The sequence below is a fragment of the Zootoca vivipara genome, chromosome 4 (assembly GCF_965207765.1).
Source record: "Zootoca vivipara chromosome 4, rZooViv2.hap1.1, whole genome shotgun sequence".
In the NCBI taxonomy this organism is placed as follows: Eukaryota; Metazoa; Chordata; class Lepidosauria; order Squamata; family Lacertidae; genus Zootoca; species Zootoca vivipara.
In genome coordinates, this window is record NC_142587.1 from 46395478 (window position 1) to 46412692 (window position 17215).

Consider the following 17215-nt stretch of genomic DNA (forward strand, 5'->3'; position numbering starts at 1 on the left):
TTAAGTACTTTTGATTCAAAAGCTATTTTATTCAATTAAGATTTTGTTGAGTACAAAAAAATGACCATTTGTTTAAAGGTATGCTATTCTTGCTAACTTTGCCCTTTTCCTTGGCAGCTTGTTTGGATATATAATATCCTTGTTCACTAACTTGAATGTACACTAATTAACAAATTTCAAAGATATCAATCTGTGTATTAAAGCCAGCTGCTTTTTTCCATATAAGGCAACATACACCCACTCCCCCCAACCCCAAAATCACAATTCTGCAGCTCTGATATTGAGATTTCAGGACCTGGGTGAGGGATGGGGAGGAGAGAGTTTGCTATATCCAAGTATGAAGTGGAATCCGCCCCCCTCCGCCCCCTGTAGTGTCTCCTATGACCTACAATCTAAAAATGCATTCATGGAAGACAGTTGGTTGAAAAAGGCTTTCTCACCCCCTCTTACCTATACCCACCCAAGCCCCCTGAAAAGCCTCTCATGAGGGCCAGGAACCCTTCTGAACAGGGCAGACAAAGAGACAGGAAGAGTTTTTCAATATCAGGCACAGGCAAGTTGTGTTTAAGAAGCTAAAATGCAAGTCAAATGAAATACGAAAATTTCCAAACCCCATCTTCACTGAGCATTTAAGTAGAGCTTAAAAAGCGCTAAAATCAAATCCAAAGGAAAGGTGAAACTTGGAAAATTAGAATATCGTCGAAAAGTGCATTTATTTCAGTAATGCAACTTAAAAGGTGAAACCAATATATGAGATAGATGCATGACATGCAAAGCAAGATACGTCAAACCTTTATTTGTTGTAATTGTAATTATTTGTCATTAGGCGGGTCAATTATAAATTGAACATAATTAATGAAATGTAATAGCAATGTTTATTTTTGTATTATTGTAACTATTTGTTTTATTACTGTGGAATTTCCAAAAGAAAGCATTTGTAAAAATTAAAATTAAAATAAAAAATAATAAGTTGCATTACTGAAATAAATGCACTTTTCGACGATATTCTAATTTTCCGAGTTTCGCCTGTACATATCATTACATTTGTCTCGCAGAAATAAGAAAATGTTTGCCATTCATTTCTTCCTCAAGTTTTGTCACTCTCCTAGGGGATGCTCAAGGCAATGAAGGACCAAAGGAAGCATTCAGTTCAAAGTGCATGAAATGACTTTGGTTCGGTTAGGCAGAGGCAGGCTGGCAGAGGAATTTCTGGTTTTGAAAAAAGTTTTAAAAGGGCACATAAAAATGTAGAACAACATCCCCTCCCTCCCCCACCCAATTCAATGTAGTTCAGATACCATCACATACAATTGTCATTGACATTATAATTCTTAAGAATGGCTTTCAATTCCTGGAGTTTCTGATGAGCTCTTGCATGGACACTGTCTATCAGAAGCTTCTCTACTGATAGGTGGTCTATCTAAAAGGGGGGAAAAATTAGAGCAGTTATTCTGTATTTTATAAGTACTCTAAAAAGGTCCACAGTTAAAAACTATGTGCTTTGAGCTGCTTGGACAAACTTCCCATACTGGCCTTGTTTCACTAAAATCAACATGTTGGATTTAAGAACTTTAAAAAAGGTTAGACTTTAGAAAGTTCTTCTTAAATCCAGCGTTTTGATTTCTATACAACACGACCACAGGAAGGAAGTACTGTATCTCTGCAGCCTGGTTAGTGAAGCGACAATGTCTTTCCATCACAGACAACTAGAGTCCTTTTCTGAATCTCCAAACAGGAAATGAACTTTGCGATTTGGAGCCCTAGCCCACCATCCCACAGTTTCCAACACGACGAAGATCAAAGTAATAAGGCTCTTCAAAATTGATCAGCTATTTATAATTTACCTAACCACCCACAGGCTTATCAAACTACTGCAATCAGGTTTTGAAAAAAAATGGGCCGAGATGGCGAAAGTGCAAAGTTGATTCATGTGCCAAGTGGCAATTTGCCTGCAAACCCCTCCTCCTGCTCCTCTCTCTGATCCCCTCAGAGAGTCCACCGTCTTCGCTGTTCACAGCAATGGCCCAAAGCTCATCTAACTTGTGGTTGGTGCGGTTTTCTTGTGTTTCTTTTTAATGAAGAAAGGTACTCTGGCCCAGAGCCGTCTCAAGCATGTGTGGTGCAGAGATCGCTCCGGCACCACCCAGCCTACCCCTAGAGCCGGCCCTGCTCTGGCCGTTGTCTCAAGTTAGCCTTCCTGGGTTCAGACAATTAATTTGTAACATATGCCTCCCACCCAACATACCTTTTGGGTTTCAGTCACTTAGGAGGTGGTGGCAAGATTGTACAGTAAAAGGAAGGTTTAAGCACAGGGGTGGGGAACTGTTTGGATTCCATGGGATGGCCCACCCACCTGTCAGTCACATATCATTATGACATCAAATGACTGGGATATAACCCAAACACAATACACTGCTTGAGAGAGATTAACTTTAAAAACAATGATCGATTAAAATTATATGCCAGCTTCACCTGGCAATATTTACCTTCATAGCCCTTTCAATTAGTTTGGAATCACAGGCTGGAAGGGGAGGTTCATGGGAAATTTGCAAAGGTTTCGACACATCATTCTCATCTATCTTAATGGTGACCTTATGAAGAGATGCAGTCCCTGTTTTTCTCCCAACCACCTGTTGGCTTAATATAGAAATGTTGTGTTAGCTGATAAAGAAGCCAAATGACTCCCTCTGTAGAATACTGAAACACATGAATAATATTTAAAGTTTCATACTATGAAACAATACCATACAATTGTGTTGTGCCGCAAAGTTTAGCGCACTATTCCTGTATAAAGTCTCTAAAGAACCACTATCAAACTCCTCTCACAGATACACAACCATCACCCATAGCAGCCTATGAGTCACTACAATTTGCTGTTTCAAATTCTTGAGAACTTTGTTTTTCATGTGGGATCCAATATAAAGCCTAACTTAAGATGCCATCTTAATCTGGACAATCACCATTGTCCACTTCTTTCTTCTTCTGCACCTGAAAATGTTCTTTGGGGAGGCTCAGCTGATGCCAACTTTGACTTCCACAACAAGCCAGGCACCTTATTATTTTCCCATGCCTCTTAACTTTTGTTGAGACTATGTTAATGCTATGTTTTATATGTGTTTCATCCTTGTGCAATTTTTTAAAATTTAATTTGGAATACATCCTGGGCATATTTACTGTTTTGACTATGTGTTTCAGATGGATAGTGCTTGAAATACTGTGATGGCTTTCTCTATAAAGCAAAACTTGACTGAGTGAGCATGCAAAAACAGCCTAGACATGTTGTTTTAAGGTAAAGGTAAAGGGACCCCTGACCATTAGGTCCAATCGTGACTGATTCTGGAGTTGCGGCGCTCAACTCGCGTTATTGTCTGAGGGAGCTGTCGTACAGCTTCCAGGTCATATGGCCAGCATGACAAAGCCGCTTCTGGCGAACCAGAGCAGCACACAGAAACGCCATTTACCTTCCCACTGTAGCGGTACCTATTTATCTACTTGCACTTTGATGTGCTTTCGAACTGCTAGGTTGGCAGAAGCTGGGACTGAGCTATGGGAGCTCACCCCATCACGGGGATTCGAACCGCCGACCTAGGCTCAGTGGTTTAACCCACAGTGTCTCCCGTGTCCCAATGTTTTAAGGTACGTGTTTTAAGGTACCACTAAATATAAACAAGACGTTAATTTTAACTGCAATTATTTTGGCTGTAACATATGTTATAAGTAGATAACATTATTGAATCAATAGCCTTATCAAAGGCCAGAAATGATCATAATCAATTTCTATATTCCAAAAACCAGTTATGCAATATTTGTCTGACACTAATATAACCCCTCTAAATCCAAAAAATCAGCAATTCCTATGCTTCAGTAAAAGGCAATTAATATAATATGGCATCTAAATATGCTAGTATAGTATAGAAGCTCCCAAGCTTTACTGGAGATTTAATATTTCAATCCAACCTTTACAGATCTCATGAATTTTTTCACTTACTTCCAGACAGAGAGAGAGAGGCATTTGCCCGCATGGTATCGCTCCACTTGCACAAGATCACCCCAGCGCTCTCGAACCAGCATTAAAGTCTGTGAATGCAAAACTTCCAACTGCAGTGACAAGCAGAAGGAGTCTAAAGAATTCAGGTTAAGTAAATGCAGTAAAATATTGGAGCAACTTTTGATAGTTCTCAGCTTACACTAAACCTAAGACTTGCTGGCCTTTGTACACACACATATACGTGGGAAGTCAACACTGGTCTTGTTAAGCAGATTTTAAAGCAATTCTTGACAGTCACACCAGGGAATGGTTTCTTGTGTGAAATCTCTCTCCCTCCAAGCTCCCACTCTCTCTCTACATAAATAATCTAACAGGATCTACTGTAGAATATCCCAGGGTTTAGGTCTGTAGGCCACCAGCATGCTAAAGCTAAGCAGCTCTGGTTAGTGCCTGGGTAGTGATTACTTGGGAACTATATGTATGGTGTCTTGGGTTCAATGACAAAATGCTATCATTCTGTAATATGTATGTTCCATCCACACCAAGTGACTTACATATTAAGATGAGATGCTATACTTGGAATAAACGCATTCAATCTAGGCCTTCTTTTCCAAATTACTTACTTATTTTACCTCCCAAACATATCTTAAAGGTATTAACATATTATTCATGTGACAGTTATATATATGCTTTCCCAACTGTGTTTGGCACATGTGGTTTCCATAAGTTGAAGTTTTCTCCCTAGCCTAGCCTTTTATGTTGTTTATAAGCATACAGTGATCATTACACCATACTGAGGACACCCAATGCCAACCTCCCTACCCCAGCTCAAAGGCTTCTCAGGTTACCAGGAACACAAAATAATAACCTCTTGTATTTAGTACAGAATATAACCAAAATCTCAAAGTTCAAGCAGGGTGAAAGGATAGTGGTCACTGTTCCTTCCCACCCCACTTTTCCTGTTCCCCAGGACTAAGGAAAGAAACGGACTAATGTTTGCTTCCCTTTCCCACTATCAAGTCAAAAGGCACCATCAATGTTCTCAACATTGGCAGATAGGAGGATTCTAGTACCCAGGTGAAGAAAAAGCGTTTTGACTGGGTTTAGATCCAAAAAACACAGAATCTGCTACATAGAAAAGGACACCAAGCAGCAAAAGCAGGCAGCACAAATTGGTATGATTTCAAACAATTCTTCCCAATGAAGGGGGAAATAATCCTATTCCTTAATAAAAACTGCTTTTTTGGGGGGGGGGGAATCATGCAAAGCCATTTTTATCAAGGAGAGGGTTTTTAAATATCCCTTACTAAAGAATACTTTGAAATGCAATAGGAATCCTACCAGCATGTGCAGCTGTCATTGTGTTTTTAACTCATTTGTGGCCCTGCTCTAACTGAAGGTTTTCCAGATCCTTCTGTGCAAGGAAAAATAGGGAGAAAGAGACTAACAAGCAGTAGCAGATCAGGGCCTAAGGAACAGCTGCAGCTTCATAATGTTAGCAATTGTACTCCTCCGATGCTGCAGATGAGATTGTTGTAAATCTGTCTGGGACGAGTCTGGGAAAAGAAGACAAGTCTTATCTCTTCCGCTGCATGTACTATTACACTGTACTTTCGCTTTTGTTTTTTTCTGTTTTGTTCTCTCGGAGCTGGAGAGAAAAGACGCCATTATACTTTTGTCTGTACATAGTGTGTAAATAAATAGTAGATTAGCTCTACGATGTTTCACGCTTCCTGCTGCGTTATGCCAGAAGCTTAGTGTGCGTATATCATTATGATGTACATGGCTAGAAGCGCACTGGAAGAGAAGGGAGATGCCTTTTCCAGAGCTGTGCGTACCAGAGGACGTTCAGAGTTCCGGGGGCTTGCAGGCACCCCCCAGGGTGTTTTTCCAACACGTAAGTGTATCTACAAACTACTGAGTCAACTACCCAAACAATCCTTACCATCTACACATATACTTACCCTGCATTTCACATCTCAGATTGGGAGCTAGTTTTATGGGTTCACAAAAAGTCATTGAAAAGGATACGTAGGCAGTTGTACATGTCTTGCAGAGGTTTCTCATCAGCAAAGAGCCGGGACTGGACCAACTGATGGATGAAGCTGATCTGCATACTGTGAACTAAAGCTCGACCATCTTCCATTAAAAGAAAAGAAAATGAATCTTTTGTGTTTTTTATGAATCTTTAGGATGATGTAACACTACTTAAAAGGTTTATTAAAAGCCCCAAACTATAGTGGAAAGTATAAAGTATTAATGCTTGGAGAGCGGCTTCTGATGCAGTGTTCCCTTGAGAACACGCAGCTGGGGATACAGAGTAACATGCTGAAGAACAGACACCGTCAACATTTAAGATGGCATGGTCAAAAACAGCTCAATTTACTTTAATAGAAGAGGTTAATGGAGTGCATCAGCTTAGGTGAGGGTCCCAAGTCCATAAGCATTAGATCTATCACAATGTCTATGGGCATTACCTCCAGTCTCTTTGTCTTCAACCAGAATTTCCAGTTTGAGAAGACGCCATGGGACATCAGGATCATCTCCCATCACTGTCAAAGTAGCCTCAAATTCACCTTCAACACGAAACTTCACACGGCCATTAGCTAGAAACAGAAACCATAAATAGTGCAAAACAAAGCATAAGCAAAATAAAACTCCAGAAATTCGGGTTTGTTTTTTAAAAAAAAGGAAGGGGGGATATGGAAAAGATTCCCTTTCCTCTAGCAATAATGACTCCTCTTTCTGGTAGTTTTGAGTTTCAGACATTCCTTTTAAGTTACTCTCAATAAATCTTTATTAGACATTTTAATTAGCTGAGAATAATCCATCTGTCATGGATGCTTTAGCTGAGATTCCTGCATTGCAGGGGGTTGGACTAGATGATCCTTGGGTCCCTTCCAAGTCTAAGATTCTCTGGTTTTATGAAGAAAAGGAGTGAAGGGATCAGTGTAATGGCTTACCAACTGTAAGATTTGCCAGCTGTGGAGGAAGATCTGTTGTCACCAGTCGGTGGCGAAGAATCTGGTTTAACTGATGGAGCGTTGTTTGTTTCTCAACTTTTGTTATTGGATCAGGAGGAATTATTTTGTCCTGTAAAGTTACAGATGTGCATTTTTACATACATCCCGAATTCATGCAACCATTTTGTAAACATGAATAAACTGCAAGGACAAACTTCATCATCCATGTTATAGATCAGCCATCCCCAAACTTCGGACCTCCAGGTGTTTTGGACTACAATTCCCATCTTCCCCGACCACTGGTCCTGTTAGCTAAGGATCATGGGACTTGTAGGCCAAAACATCTGGAGGGCCGCAGTTTGGGGGTGCCTGTTATAGATCCACAATGGCCTGGGCTCATGCAAAGGACTTACCACAATTTCAGGGATATTTTTACTTTTTACTTTTTAAAGTTGAGTTTGGCCTTTGCTGTTGTTAAAACAAACAACCGTGGAAATGTGTTGAGCCACTGACAGAAAAGGACTAGATAGAGAAAAAGAGGGGCTCTCATAATGGGTGTAGGGCTCTCATAATGGGTAAGTTAACACAGCAAATCAAAACTCAGAAAAGGAGACATGAAATAAGCCACACCATGGAAAACTGGTGGCTGGTGGCCCTTGCTTACTTACTTGGAACCAAGCCCTGTTTACAGGGATAAGCCAGCCAAACAAACAAACAAACAAACAAACAAAGTGTCTTAAATACATGTATGTGTACCAAAGAAACCTGCTAATTTTAGCCTTCAAACAAGTGACCAGTGGAGCAAGGGCCATATTTTTTAATTGTGACTCTAAAAAGCTCAAAACATTTTTTTTAAAAATTAAAATTACACCAGCGATTAAAAGAATCTTATTTGGTGATGATTCAGCCAACTAAGGTGTCTTAGGCGAATCAGAAGTATTTGGCATCAGTTATCTCAAACAGAAGCCCTTTAACCAATGCAACAAGGCTGTGAGGAAAAAGCTCCCCCTGAAAGCAAACTGTGACAGAGGTCTAAGTCTTTTGTTGTTTTTACATTATACAGCTATTTACCCGTATACATGTTGGCAACCGTGGATATGACCCAGTTGTCAGTACATCAATAGCATATGGAATAGCAAAGCTGGGCAGGCGAGCATGGACCAAAGCATCTCTGGCTAGTGATGCTAAACGATCAGCAGTGTCCACAAACAGAATAGCTTGTTGATCAAGAAAGCTTGATATCATCTGTAATATATATATATATATAATATAAAGTTATACATAAATCCATTTAAAATTATTTACCCACATCTAAACTCCTCCATAAAAGCCAACTATATGCCTCCTGTTCAAAATGTCAAAGTCTTTGGTGGAATAAACATTGCAGCTGATCTGTGAAATAAATTGTGATGTGAACTGCCTTGTGATCTTCAGATGAAGGGCAATATACAAGTATAATAAATAAATAGTAAAAGGTAATGTAAACTTTTCAAAAATATATTATCATATTATAGACCCTTTCAAAGACCTAAAGCTGCCAGGAGGACAAGAGCATGCCTTTAAGAGGCAATTTGGACATTATAGCTCTGGAAGTACCCTAAAAGAAAATCAAGGGAAGAGAAGACCAAAAAGAAAAAAAGAACACATACCCAATAGATCAGCATGTGTGTGGTGCTCTTGTTATACAGCCTAAAGAACACCCTTATACAGTGGTACCTCTGGATACACACACCTCTGGTGAGTATCAGTCAGAATGCGAACGTGGCAAACCCAGAAATATTTTTTAGAGCTTTGCCACACCCGCATGCGCAGAAGTGCTCTGTCGCGCTGCGCATATGCACAGAAGCGGCACCTCAGGTTGCGAATTCCTCAGGATCCGAATGGAGCTCCAGAATGGATCCAGTGCGCAACTGGAGGTGCCACTGTAGACTGATTTATCCAATGCAGTGGTACCTCGCAAGACGAATGCCTCGCATAACGAAAAACTCGCTAGACGAAAGTGTCTAGTGATTCTTTGTTTCCTCGCAAGATGAAGCTTTCTATGGCCGCATCTCGCAAGGCGGGGTTTTTTGCCGCTTTTTTTGCCGTCTGCCATTTGTTTCCGCAAGACAAAAATTTTCGTAAGACGGCACAACCCACGGAACGAATTATTTTCATCTTGCGAGCTACCACTGTAAATACAGCAGTGTCATACAGTGGGAAAGATAACAAGCCCACTGTTCAAGACAGTCAGAATGACAGGAAATGTAACATTGAGATCACCCCGACCTGCATCCAAAGGAAACAGACTAACTACAGACAAAAATCCAGTTTACCTACCTGAAGTGCTTTCTGATTACTAAGAGCCAGCGACAGCTCAGCTGGGCAAGGTGTTGGGAGAAGAAGTGGGGGTGGGGGCAGAGTATGAAACCAGGCAGTAGGATAGAGAGAAGCTGAGGTCAGTCAGGAAGAAAAGCCTGACCAGGCCAAAATCTTTGCACAATATATGAACTGCTAACCTAAAGCCTAAGAAATCATGGCAGAGCTCCAATCCTCACTTAGAAGCATGTATTCACTTTAAATGACTTATTTCTCTTTATTGTTACAGTAACACATTAAAGGTACATAAAATTAAACAAGGATCTTGGACAGGAACAATTTCTGCAAATATGATGCCACTAGTATTACATGCACCATATTGAAAAAATTCGCAATAATGGGGCATGTCGACATTTAATATAAATCTACATCATGTTACAGAATTTTGTTTAGCTGTCATTTGTTATTCTGCATTAGTTTGTAACTAACTGCAGAACTACATTCTGAAAACAGAATATTTTGCTATACCAAAGATCAGGAATAAAACCATGAACAGGCTATTTTTCAGGTGTTTCTAGTCCACCCAGCTGCAGGCAAGTTTTCCAAGAGACAATCATTCACTGCATCTTAAAGAAAATGAAATCATAACTTTTTTACTAGAAATATTTTTGAAATTTATGACCACTATATTTGAATATGTGGAATGTCAGTAACTATTCTATCAATGATTTATGGATGCTTCCTCCCCCGCTTTTATGATTTTATTGTCTAAATTATGCCAATAAAGGCCGAATGAATGAATGACCTATTTTCTTTCTTTTCTCAGCTGGGTGAAATACAGAAGCCATCTCTTCCCTCTGAAAATTTCAGCTGAGAGCTAATGAATAGTATCAAACTTACCGCACATTTTTCCACCTTTCCAGCATTATTTGCCCACTTTACCAAAGCTAACAATCGGACAAACAGCTGCCGTGTGCGACTTGCAAACTGCACTATTTCTATTTTTCTGTAAAGAAGCAAATTGCATTAGAAAATCTGTACTTCAATTATTTTGAAAAAAAGCAGCACATGAAAGGGGGAATCAGATATGCCAATAATTATTCCAGATGCAGAATGAGATAATAGACTAACATTGCAATTGGATACATTAGATAACTCTTTTTGGCCAAAAGTCTGCATTCACTCTTGGTGAACCCTCTAGGGGCTGCCTTCACACTCTTATACACACTTTCACATGCTCACAACCCCCTCTTACTTTATTTTATTATCTCCTTTCTTGTTTTGTTTGGCTGCCAAAATTGGTGAGGTCTTGGGGGACAGAAAAATTGCTTCAGGAGTATGCCAGGCATCTGAACAGGAGCTTAGCTATCCCTGAGATACCAGAATGCAAATATTCAATATCTAAGGCCAAAAAAATGTAGTTGTAGTAGGACTGTTGGAGCACTTGTGGGGACAGGGAATTCTATGGTTGAGTTATTACTGCTTCCAATGTTTTAAGTGATTGATTTGATTTATTGTACTTCTATGCTGGTGCTCTACATTTTTTTTCTTCCTTTCCTTTCCTTTCCTTTTTTGGGGGGTGGGGGGCTATACCTTCCCCTGCTCCCACCTCACAATGCAGCACACTCCACCTCATTATACCGATGCTGGCATAGCTAGGGCTCCATTTTATTTAGGGGAGAAGGGGGTTTCAGGGGAACAAGGGCGTTTATGATTCTACTGCCCCCAACATGCCCTGTTCCCCCTTGCTCACTGCTGGTAGTACAGATAGACTCATGGAGCTCCCTGCAGCTGTACTGGGGGCCTCCAGCAGTGCTACGTGTTATTCTGCTGATAGGCCTCCTTCTCTGACAGAGAAGCACTTACGCTGCATCCAATCGTCCCTCAACCACACTTTAGCCTGCTTTAGCAAGGCACCCTAAACTGTCTTAAATACATGTACAGCTGCATTTAGTGTGAGGCTCGATAGAAAGATTTCTATGCCCCATAGTAACAAAATGCTAATGCTCTCTTTACTGACAAACAGGAGCAGTTAGGTGATCTGTTCCTATATGTAAGCATAAAAATGCAGGAAGCTCCAAAATGATCTTAACTTGACCGTCTCAAGTATGTATATGCTCAACTTTGTTGAAGAAACTCTATCAGACGGCCTATCAGATTCAGTCTGCCATTCACAGCGACCAACCAGAGGCCTAGGGGAAGCCCACAAGCAGGATTACTATATAGCCATAATGACTAATAGTCATTGGTGGCCTGATCCTCCAAGAGAAGCACTTGCTTTGTCTGCCCCTCTGGGCAGTTTCCTATGCAACAATCACTATTCTTGCTCCTTCTCATCCATGGGTCAGCAAATTAAGGCCCAGGGGCTGGATCTGGCCCAATCGCCTTCTAAATTCGACCCGCAGACGGTCTGGGAATCAGGTTGTTTTTACATGAGTAGAATGTGTCCTTTTATTTAAAATGCATCTCTGGGTTATTTGTGGGACCTGCCTGGTGTTTTTACATGAGTAGAATGTGTGCTTTTATTTAAAATGCATCTCTGGGTTATTTGGGGGGGATAGAAATTTGTTCTCCCCCCCAAATATATATATATAGTGCGGCCCCCCACAAGGTCTGAGGGACAGTGGACTGCCCCCCTGCTGAAAAAGTTTGCTGACCCATTCTCATGCCATGGGACTTACAGCAAGGCTTTCTCACAGCTCTTGAACCAGTTTCTCAGGATGTCTCCCAGACCACTATTTTAGTAGTGTTTCTATTGTCTTTTAAGTAATGTGCAGTTTAATTGTGTGCAGTTGCCTTCCATTTTGTTGACACTGCTTTTGTAATGTTTGATCTATCTAATTTTATTGATTATAGATTGACAAGCTTTTTAAAAAAAACAAACCTGGCGGCCAATTAACTAATTTTATCAAATAAGATAGTACATGCAGGAGATTTATGGACTCACTTGCTAGTCAGTTTTACCAGAACACTGCTGCAAGCATTCATTTTCAATGAAGGACAGCACACTAGTTAATTAAAACATTCCCTAAAGCAGCCAGACTAAAAAAAAAAGCAGGAAAAACTCTTCAGAGCTGAGTTACAATCACTGACAAGCATCAGCAGTGACAGCATGGAGATTTTGGAGTGACACCTTCAGGCAAATGCCAGAACACTGCTACAGGGTTTAACTGTGTGATAAATATCTATGCATTACAAAGCTCACAGTTTTAGAAGAAATCCTCAACGAATACAAGTGAACATGGGCACAGAGAGCTGAATGGCCCAATGCTGACCTAAACTTAACTATGGTTAACATGTTAGACGTACAAGAGATTATGGTTTAGTTTGGCAAAGTTAGTTCTGCCCTCAGCTGATGTGTATACTGTAATGGGACACCAGCAATACCTATTTCTTATCTTATAAGAAGAGAGGCTGGAGAGGTGGATTAATTTTCCTAACCATACTCTGTGCAGATATATCATTGATATACAGTTAATACCAACCATGGTTTGCAACCCCATGATTTCACATCATGACCAACATTTAGTATTCAGAAATTATTCTGAAGCAGAATCTGCATGAGGCCATAATTCCTCCTGTATTCAAACAAGTCTATCTCCTATCAATTGATAACTTTATCTGAAGTGGATAAAACTTATGGGTTCTCTATTTGAAAACCTGACTCCCAATTTGCTACCAGGCAAATGGTTCTATTATTGTATTATCTTCCAGATATTCAGTGATAAGGAAAAAATGTCCACCCCACAAGCTGGGATAGCTCAGTCGGTAGAGCATGAGATTCTTAATTTCAGGGTCATGGGTTTGAGCCCCAAATTGGGCAAAAGTTAGAAAGGGGGTTGGACAAGATTACCCTCGTGGTCCCTTCCAACTCTACAATTCCAGTAAAAATTAATGGATGCCAATTGCAAATACAGTATTGGGCAAGCTTGGCAGTTTCAAAGTTTTTACCTTTGTTTACTAAATAAAAATAACAAAAAATAATAATGCTGCTAAATTAGATAACTTCCTATGGCATCAGACAACTTTACAGTGCAAACCACCCTAATGTTACATAGGATTTTTTTAAAAAAAAACAACAACTACCCCACATTACACAAATGTTAATCCTTTATTGGCATAGACTTTTCCTCTGCAGTAGTGTGACGTCTCATACAACATTTCATAATCCAGTACAGTAATCCTGATCTGGAGGAAAGCACAAACCATAGTTTTCTGATTTGAACGCAGTGGCAAATTTGGATCTGTACTACAGAGGAAATTCATCCAGCTAGGGTGCTGGGCAGGGGTGGAAAATAAAACCACAAGGCTCATTCTTATAGCATCAAATCATAGTTGCAATTACATGTAAACCATCCCAACATGTTTTGAATTTCAAACTGGGCACTTAATAAAACTGAAACACTATATTATTCTTTTTTAACTCAGGTAAAGTTAAAGAAAGGAAATATTTGACCCAGTGATTCAATACCTAAATTTCATTAAAATTCATTACAAATCCTCCTCAATTGTCATTACTCACCTTTCCATATCTGTTTTTCTTGGTAATCTGTTGAGAAGGGGAGTTGGAGTAGTAAAAAAAAGAACAAATTATTATGTTTTGACAAATACTACAAAAACATTAAACAGGAAGCATGAGTTAATTCCAGCTCTCTGACAATAGCTCTTGTACAATTCTCAAGCTTTTAAACAATCTTGTAACTCATTCACATTTTACATTTTGGGGTGTACATTTAAATCTTAGGCAGATATCTACAGTATGTGACTGCAAACCTCTTCACACAGATAATAAACAAATGTCTACCATGTGTCCAAATAACTGAAAACAGATGATGATTTCCCCAAATGTTTTTCAAACACCAGTGCAAATACAAGTGACCTGACATCATAAAGTGTGAACTTGCAGTCATTCATTTTCAGATCTCCATGTATTGTGTCTTTACTATTACTAACAGCACTCTGTTATTGTGATGCTAAAACAAACTGAGTTACACCACTATTTTTTTTTTAATTCTGGGAGCATTTATCCACACACCTTAAGGTAAATTAAAGGGTCTCTTATATTTCCACAAAAGCATTAACAGAAAAAAGATAACAATATCCCACTTAAAGTAGATTGAAATATATTTTTGTAGAGGGCCCTATATTGCTAGTGCTATGAATCACAATTTAGGTAAGGTGGAATAATCATATTTTGAACTCATTTAGCCCCATTTAAAGTAATGCAGCTTAACTAAAATGCAAATACTTTTGAAAAGGTTTGCAGATATGACTATAGGTCTAATTTATGCATATGTAAAAAAAGGAATTGGTTTATCCTGACTTTCACAGCCAACAACCTAATTCAGCATATTCCTGAAAGAGACTAAATAAGTGACTAAATAAGTAGTTGGTGTGAATATATTAAAGCTATTAACTTCAATAAGGCTATTTATCAATTATTTTAAAATCTCATCCAACCAACCCTCTATTCATTACCTGGGCTGTTACTTACCAGTACCAGAAATACTCCAGAGACCACACAGAGGGTCTGCTGCTTTGTCCATCATTTACAATATTTGAGATTCCAGCATTGCAGGGGGACTAGAAGACCCTCGGGGTCGCTTCCAACTCTACAATTCTATGGTTCTATAAATAGCTTGTTGCAAAGACGTAGCCACAACAGGAAGTGATTTTAAAAGGCCACAATAAAGCAACCACCTGTTTGATGTCACAGAAGTTCCAGCTATGTGACAGGAGATTGTAACGAGGTCTCAATAGTAACTTCGTGAAAAGTATAAATACAACTTCTTTTTAAAAACCTGATTAATACAAAGACAGCAAAGGCCTTGCTGCAATCTAGACACATAGGATGCTTCCAACGGTACCTGTCCCTCAATAGTCTACACACAGACAGCTTGCACTGGACCAAAATGGTCTGTACCGTCCAGATGACTTACAGTGAAAGGAGGCTACCCTTCAAATTAAAATACAGCATCCAACTGAGAGCACAGCACCCTTGTCACCTACACCCTAGTGTGCATGCACATGAAAGCGCATACCAATAACAAACTTAGTTGGTCTCTAAGGTGCTACTGGAAGGAATTTTTTTATTCAGTATTTCCAATCAAGCAAACACAAGTTTTAATTTAAGACTTAGCCCTTATCTTCTTGATGTCCTTATTAGGTTTGCCAGCAAACATAAAACTCAACCAGGAATCAATTCCAGCTCTTTAACAAATGCCCTTGTATGTATGACTCAAGTTTTTGAACGATTGTTTAACTCTATTCACCCTTTACATTTTGGGGTGTACATATGAATCTTAGGCAGGTAACCTAAGAGTCACAGCGTGTGAAGAAAGTCTTAAGATTCTAACTGAACCAGAAGATCAGGCTTCCCCAAACCACCACCCTTCTTCTCCATCACGTAGAAAAAAGCCACAAAGGAGGAGGACCTCCTGGGCGAATGGGTAAGAGGCGTTACACAAGCCAAGGTCGCCTAACACGGGTTCGCTGGAGAGTGAACCGTCTCGCGGGGGGAGGCAGGTGGGCAAGGCAGGTAGGTGGGCAAGGGGTCCCCCGGGCCCCCCCGGGCACTCACAGGTCGGCCAGAACGGTGAGCTCCGCGTAAGTGCGATGCAACAGGAAATCGATGAGGGTGCTGAGTCGGAAGCCGGCGCTGGCCGCCGCCGCCGCCGTTCCTGGAGGCTGCGGAGCTGGGGCCGAGGTGGGCCCTCCTCCAGCCGGGACCAGCTGGTGGCTTTCCAGTTGCACCGGCGCCATCGTTGCCGTGGCAGGAACCGAAACAAGCCGGCCGGCCTACGAGAGCGGGTCTTCGGCGTCCTTTCCTCGCCCGGCTCCGCTCTCCCTCGCGGGCAACGAGAAGCAGTCGCGATCACAACGCGCCTCCTCGGCCGCCGAGCGCCGCCGCTGCTGGGGCTGCCGCCACCATTGCTGGGGGCGGACACCGCACCGGAAGCAATCCGAGGACAGCGACGGACCGGAAAGAAACCTCTTCCGGTAGCCTGCGCGAGATCATAGACTTCCCCCCATCTCTGCAAGAAGCTTTTCTGGTCACCCACTATTAGACTGACAAAAGGTTCCAAGTTTCCGGGTTCACTCTGAGCTCGATTTTAGCCTCCCAGGGAGGAAGTAATAAAGAACCGCTCACAGGAAACGGTGGCGGAAGCCCAAGTTTTAATGTAGCTGCGTTTGTGCAGCGGTTTGTCCGTTAAGAAGCCAACGGTACTAGCATTCATTTCAATGAAAAGCGACGTAGAAATACATTTTATCTTTCTAACATAGCATGACTACGAAGCCCAAGTGGGAGGTGCCTGCCGTGCCCGAAAGTTGCTTAGCAATAGCCCTGTAAGCTCAGATCTTTATTGCAGGCTGAAGATGGACTGAGGTCGTTCCATTCAGAAATAGTACCGGTATCCAGGATCCATCCCATGCAAAACACACTCGAGTTAGTGTTCAGTTAAATTGATTAAAATCGTCGCCCGTTTAAACAAATAATTAAACGTGCGATTTAATTTTTATGTTGCATCATGTCGAGTTATTTTAATGTAGACGACTTTCGCTATTATCCTAATAGGAAAGTGAGTTATAAATATTAACTAAACCGATCTATCACCCAGCGCACACCCAGCACTGCTGCACGAGGAAGCCTTGACTTGCATGGAGATGCATTGTACATTTAGCTGCAATTCCGTATCCACTAAATTGGGATGAAGCCTCATAGAATTCTATGGAGCTTACTTCTGAGTAATAATGAAAATAATGACGCTGGTAGATGCTTAAAACTATGGCTTCTACAACTTCATTTCCCACCCGAAATCAAACTTGAATAGCAAGAACATAAGCTCCCGATTTTGCTTCTATTGTTATTATTATTGTTTTAGGAGACGGAATAAACTCTTAATTTTCTTTTGGCAACTCTCATTTCCACCCCAGGGAGAAAACATTAGCGCCAACAGGAACCGGA

General features: G+C 40.7%; 1 protein-coding gene across 2 annotated transcripts in view; it reads right to left on the reverse strand.

Annotated features, from left to right (window-relative positions):
- The window catches only part of MED14 (mediator complex subunit 14), a 38395-nt gene extending 21634 nt beyond the window's left edge, over positions 1-16761 (reverse strand). For both annotated transcript variants that reach the window (XM_035114408.3, XM_035114407.3), the window contains exons 1-10: positions 15830-16761; positions 13772-13798; positions 10150-10255; positions 8023-8196; positions 6952-7081; positions 6466-6594; positions 6020-6127; positions 3989-4121; positions 2487-2637; positions 1309-1420 (exon numbers count right to left, since the gene is read on the reverse strand). In XM_035114408.3, coding sequence (XP_034970299.1) covers positions 1309-1420; positions 2487-2637; positions 3989-4121; positions 6020-6127; positions 6466-6594; positions 6952-7081; positions 8023-8196; positions 10150-10255; positions 13772-13798; positions 15830-16011 — 1252 coding nt within the window. In that variant the 5' untranslated portion in view covers positions 16012-16761. The remainder of the gene's footprint in view (positions 1-1308; positions 1421-2486; positions 2638-3988; positions 4122-6019; positions 6128-6465; positions 6595-6951; positions 7082-8022; positions 8197-10149; positions 10256-13771; positions 13799-15829) is intronic.
- Positions 16762-17215: the final 454 nt, after the last annotated feature.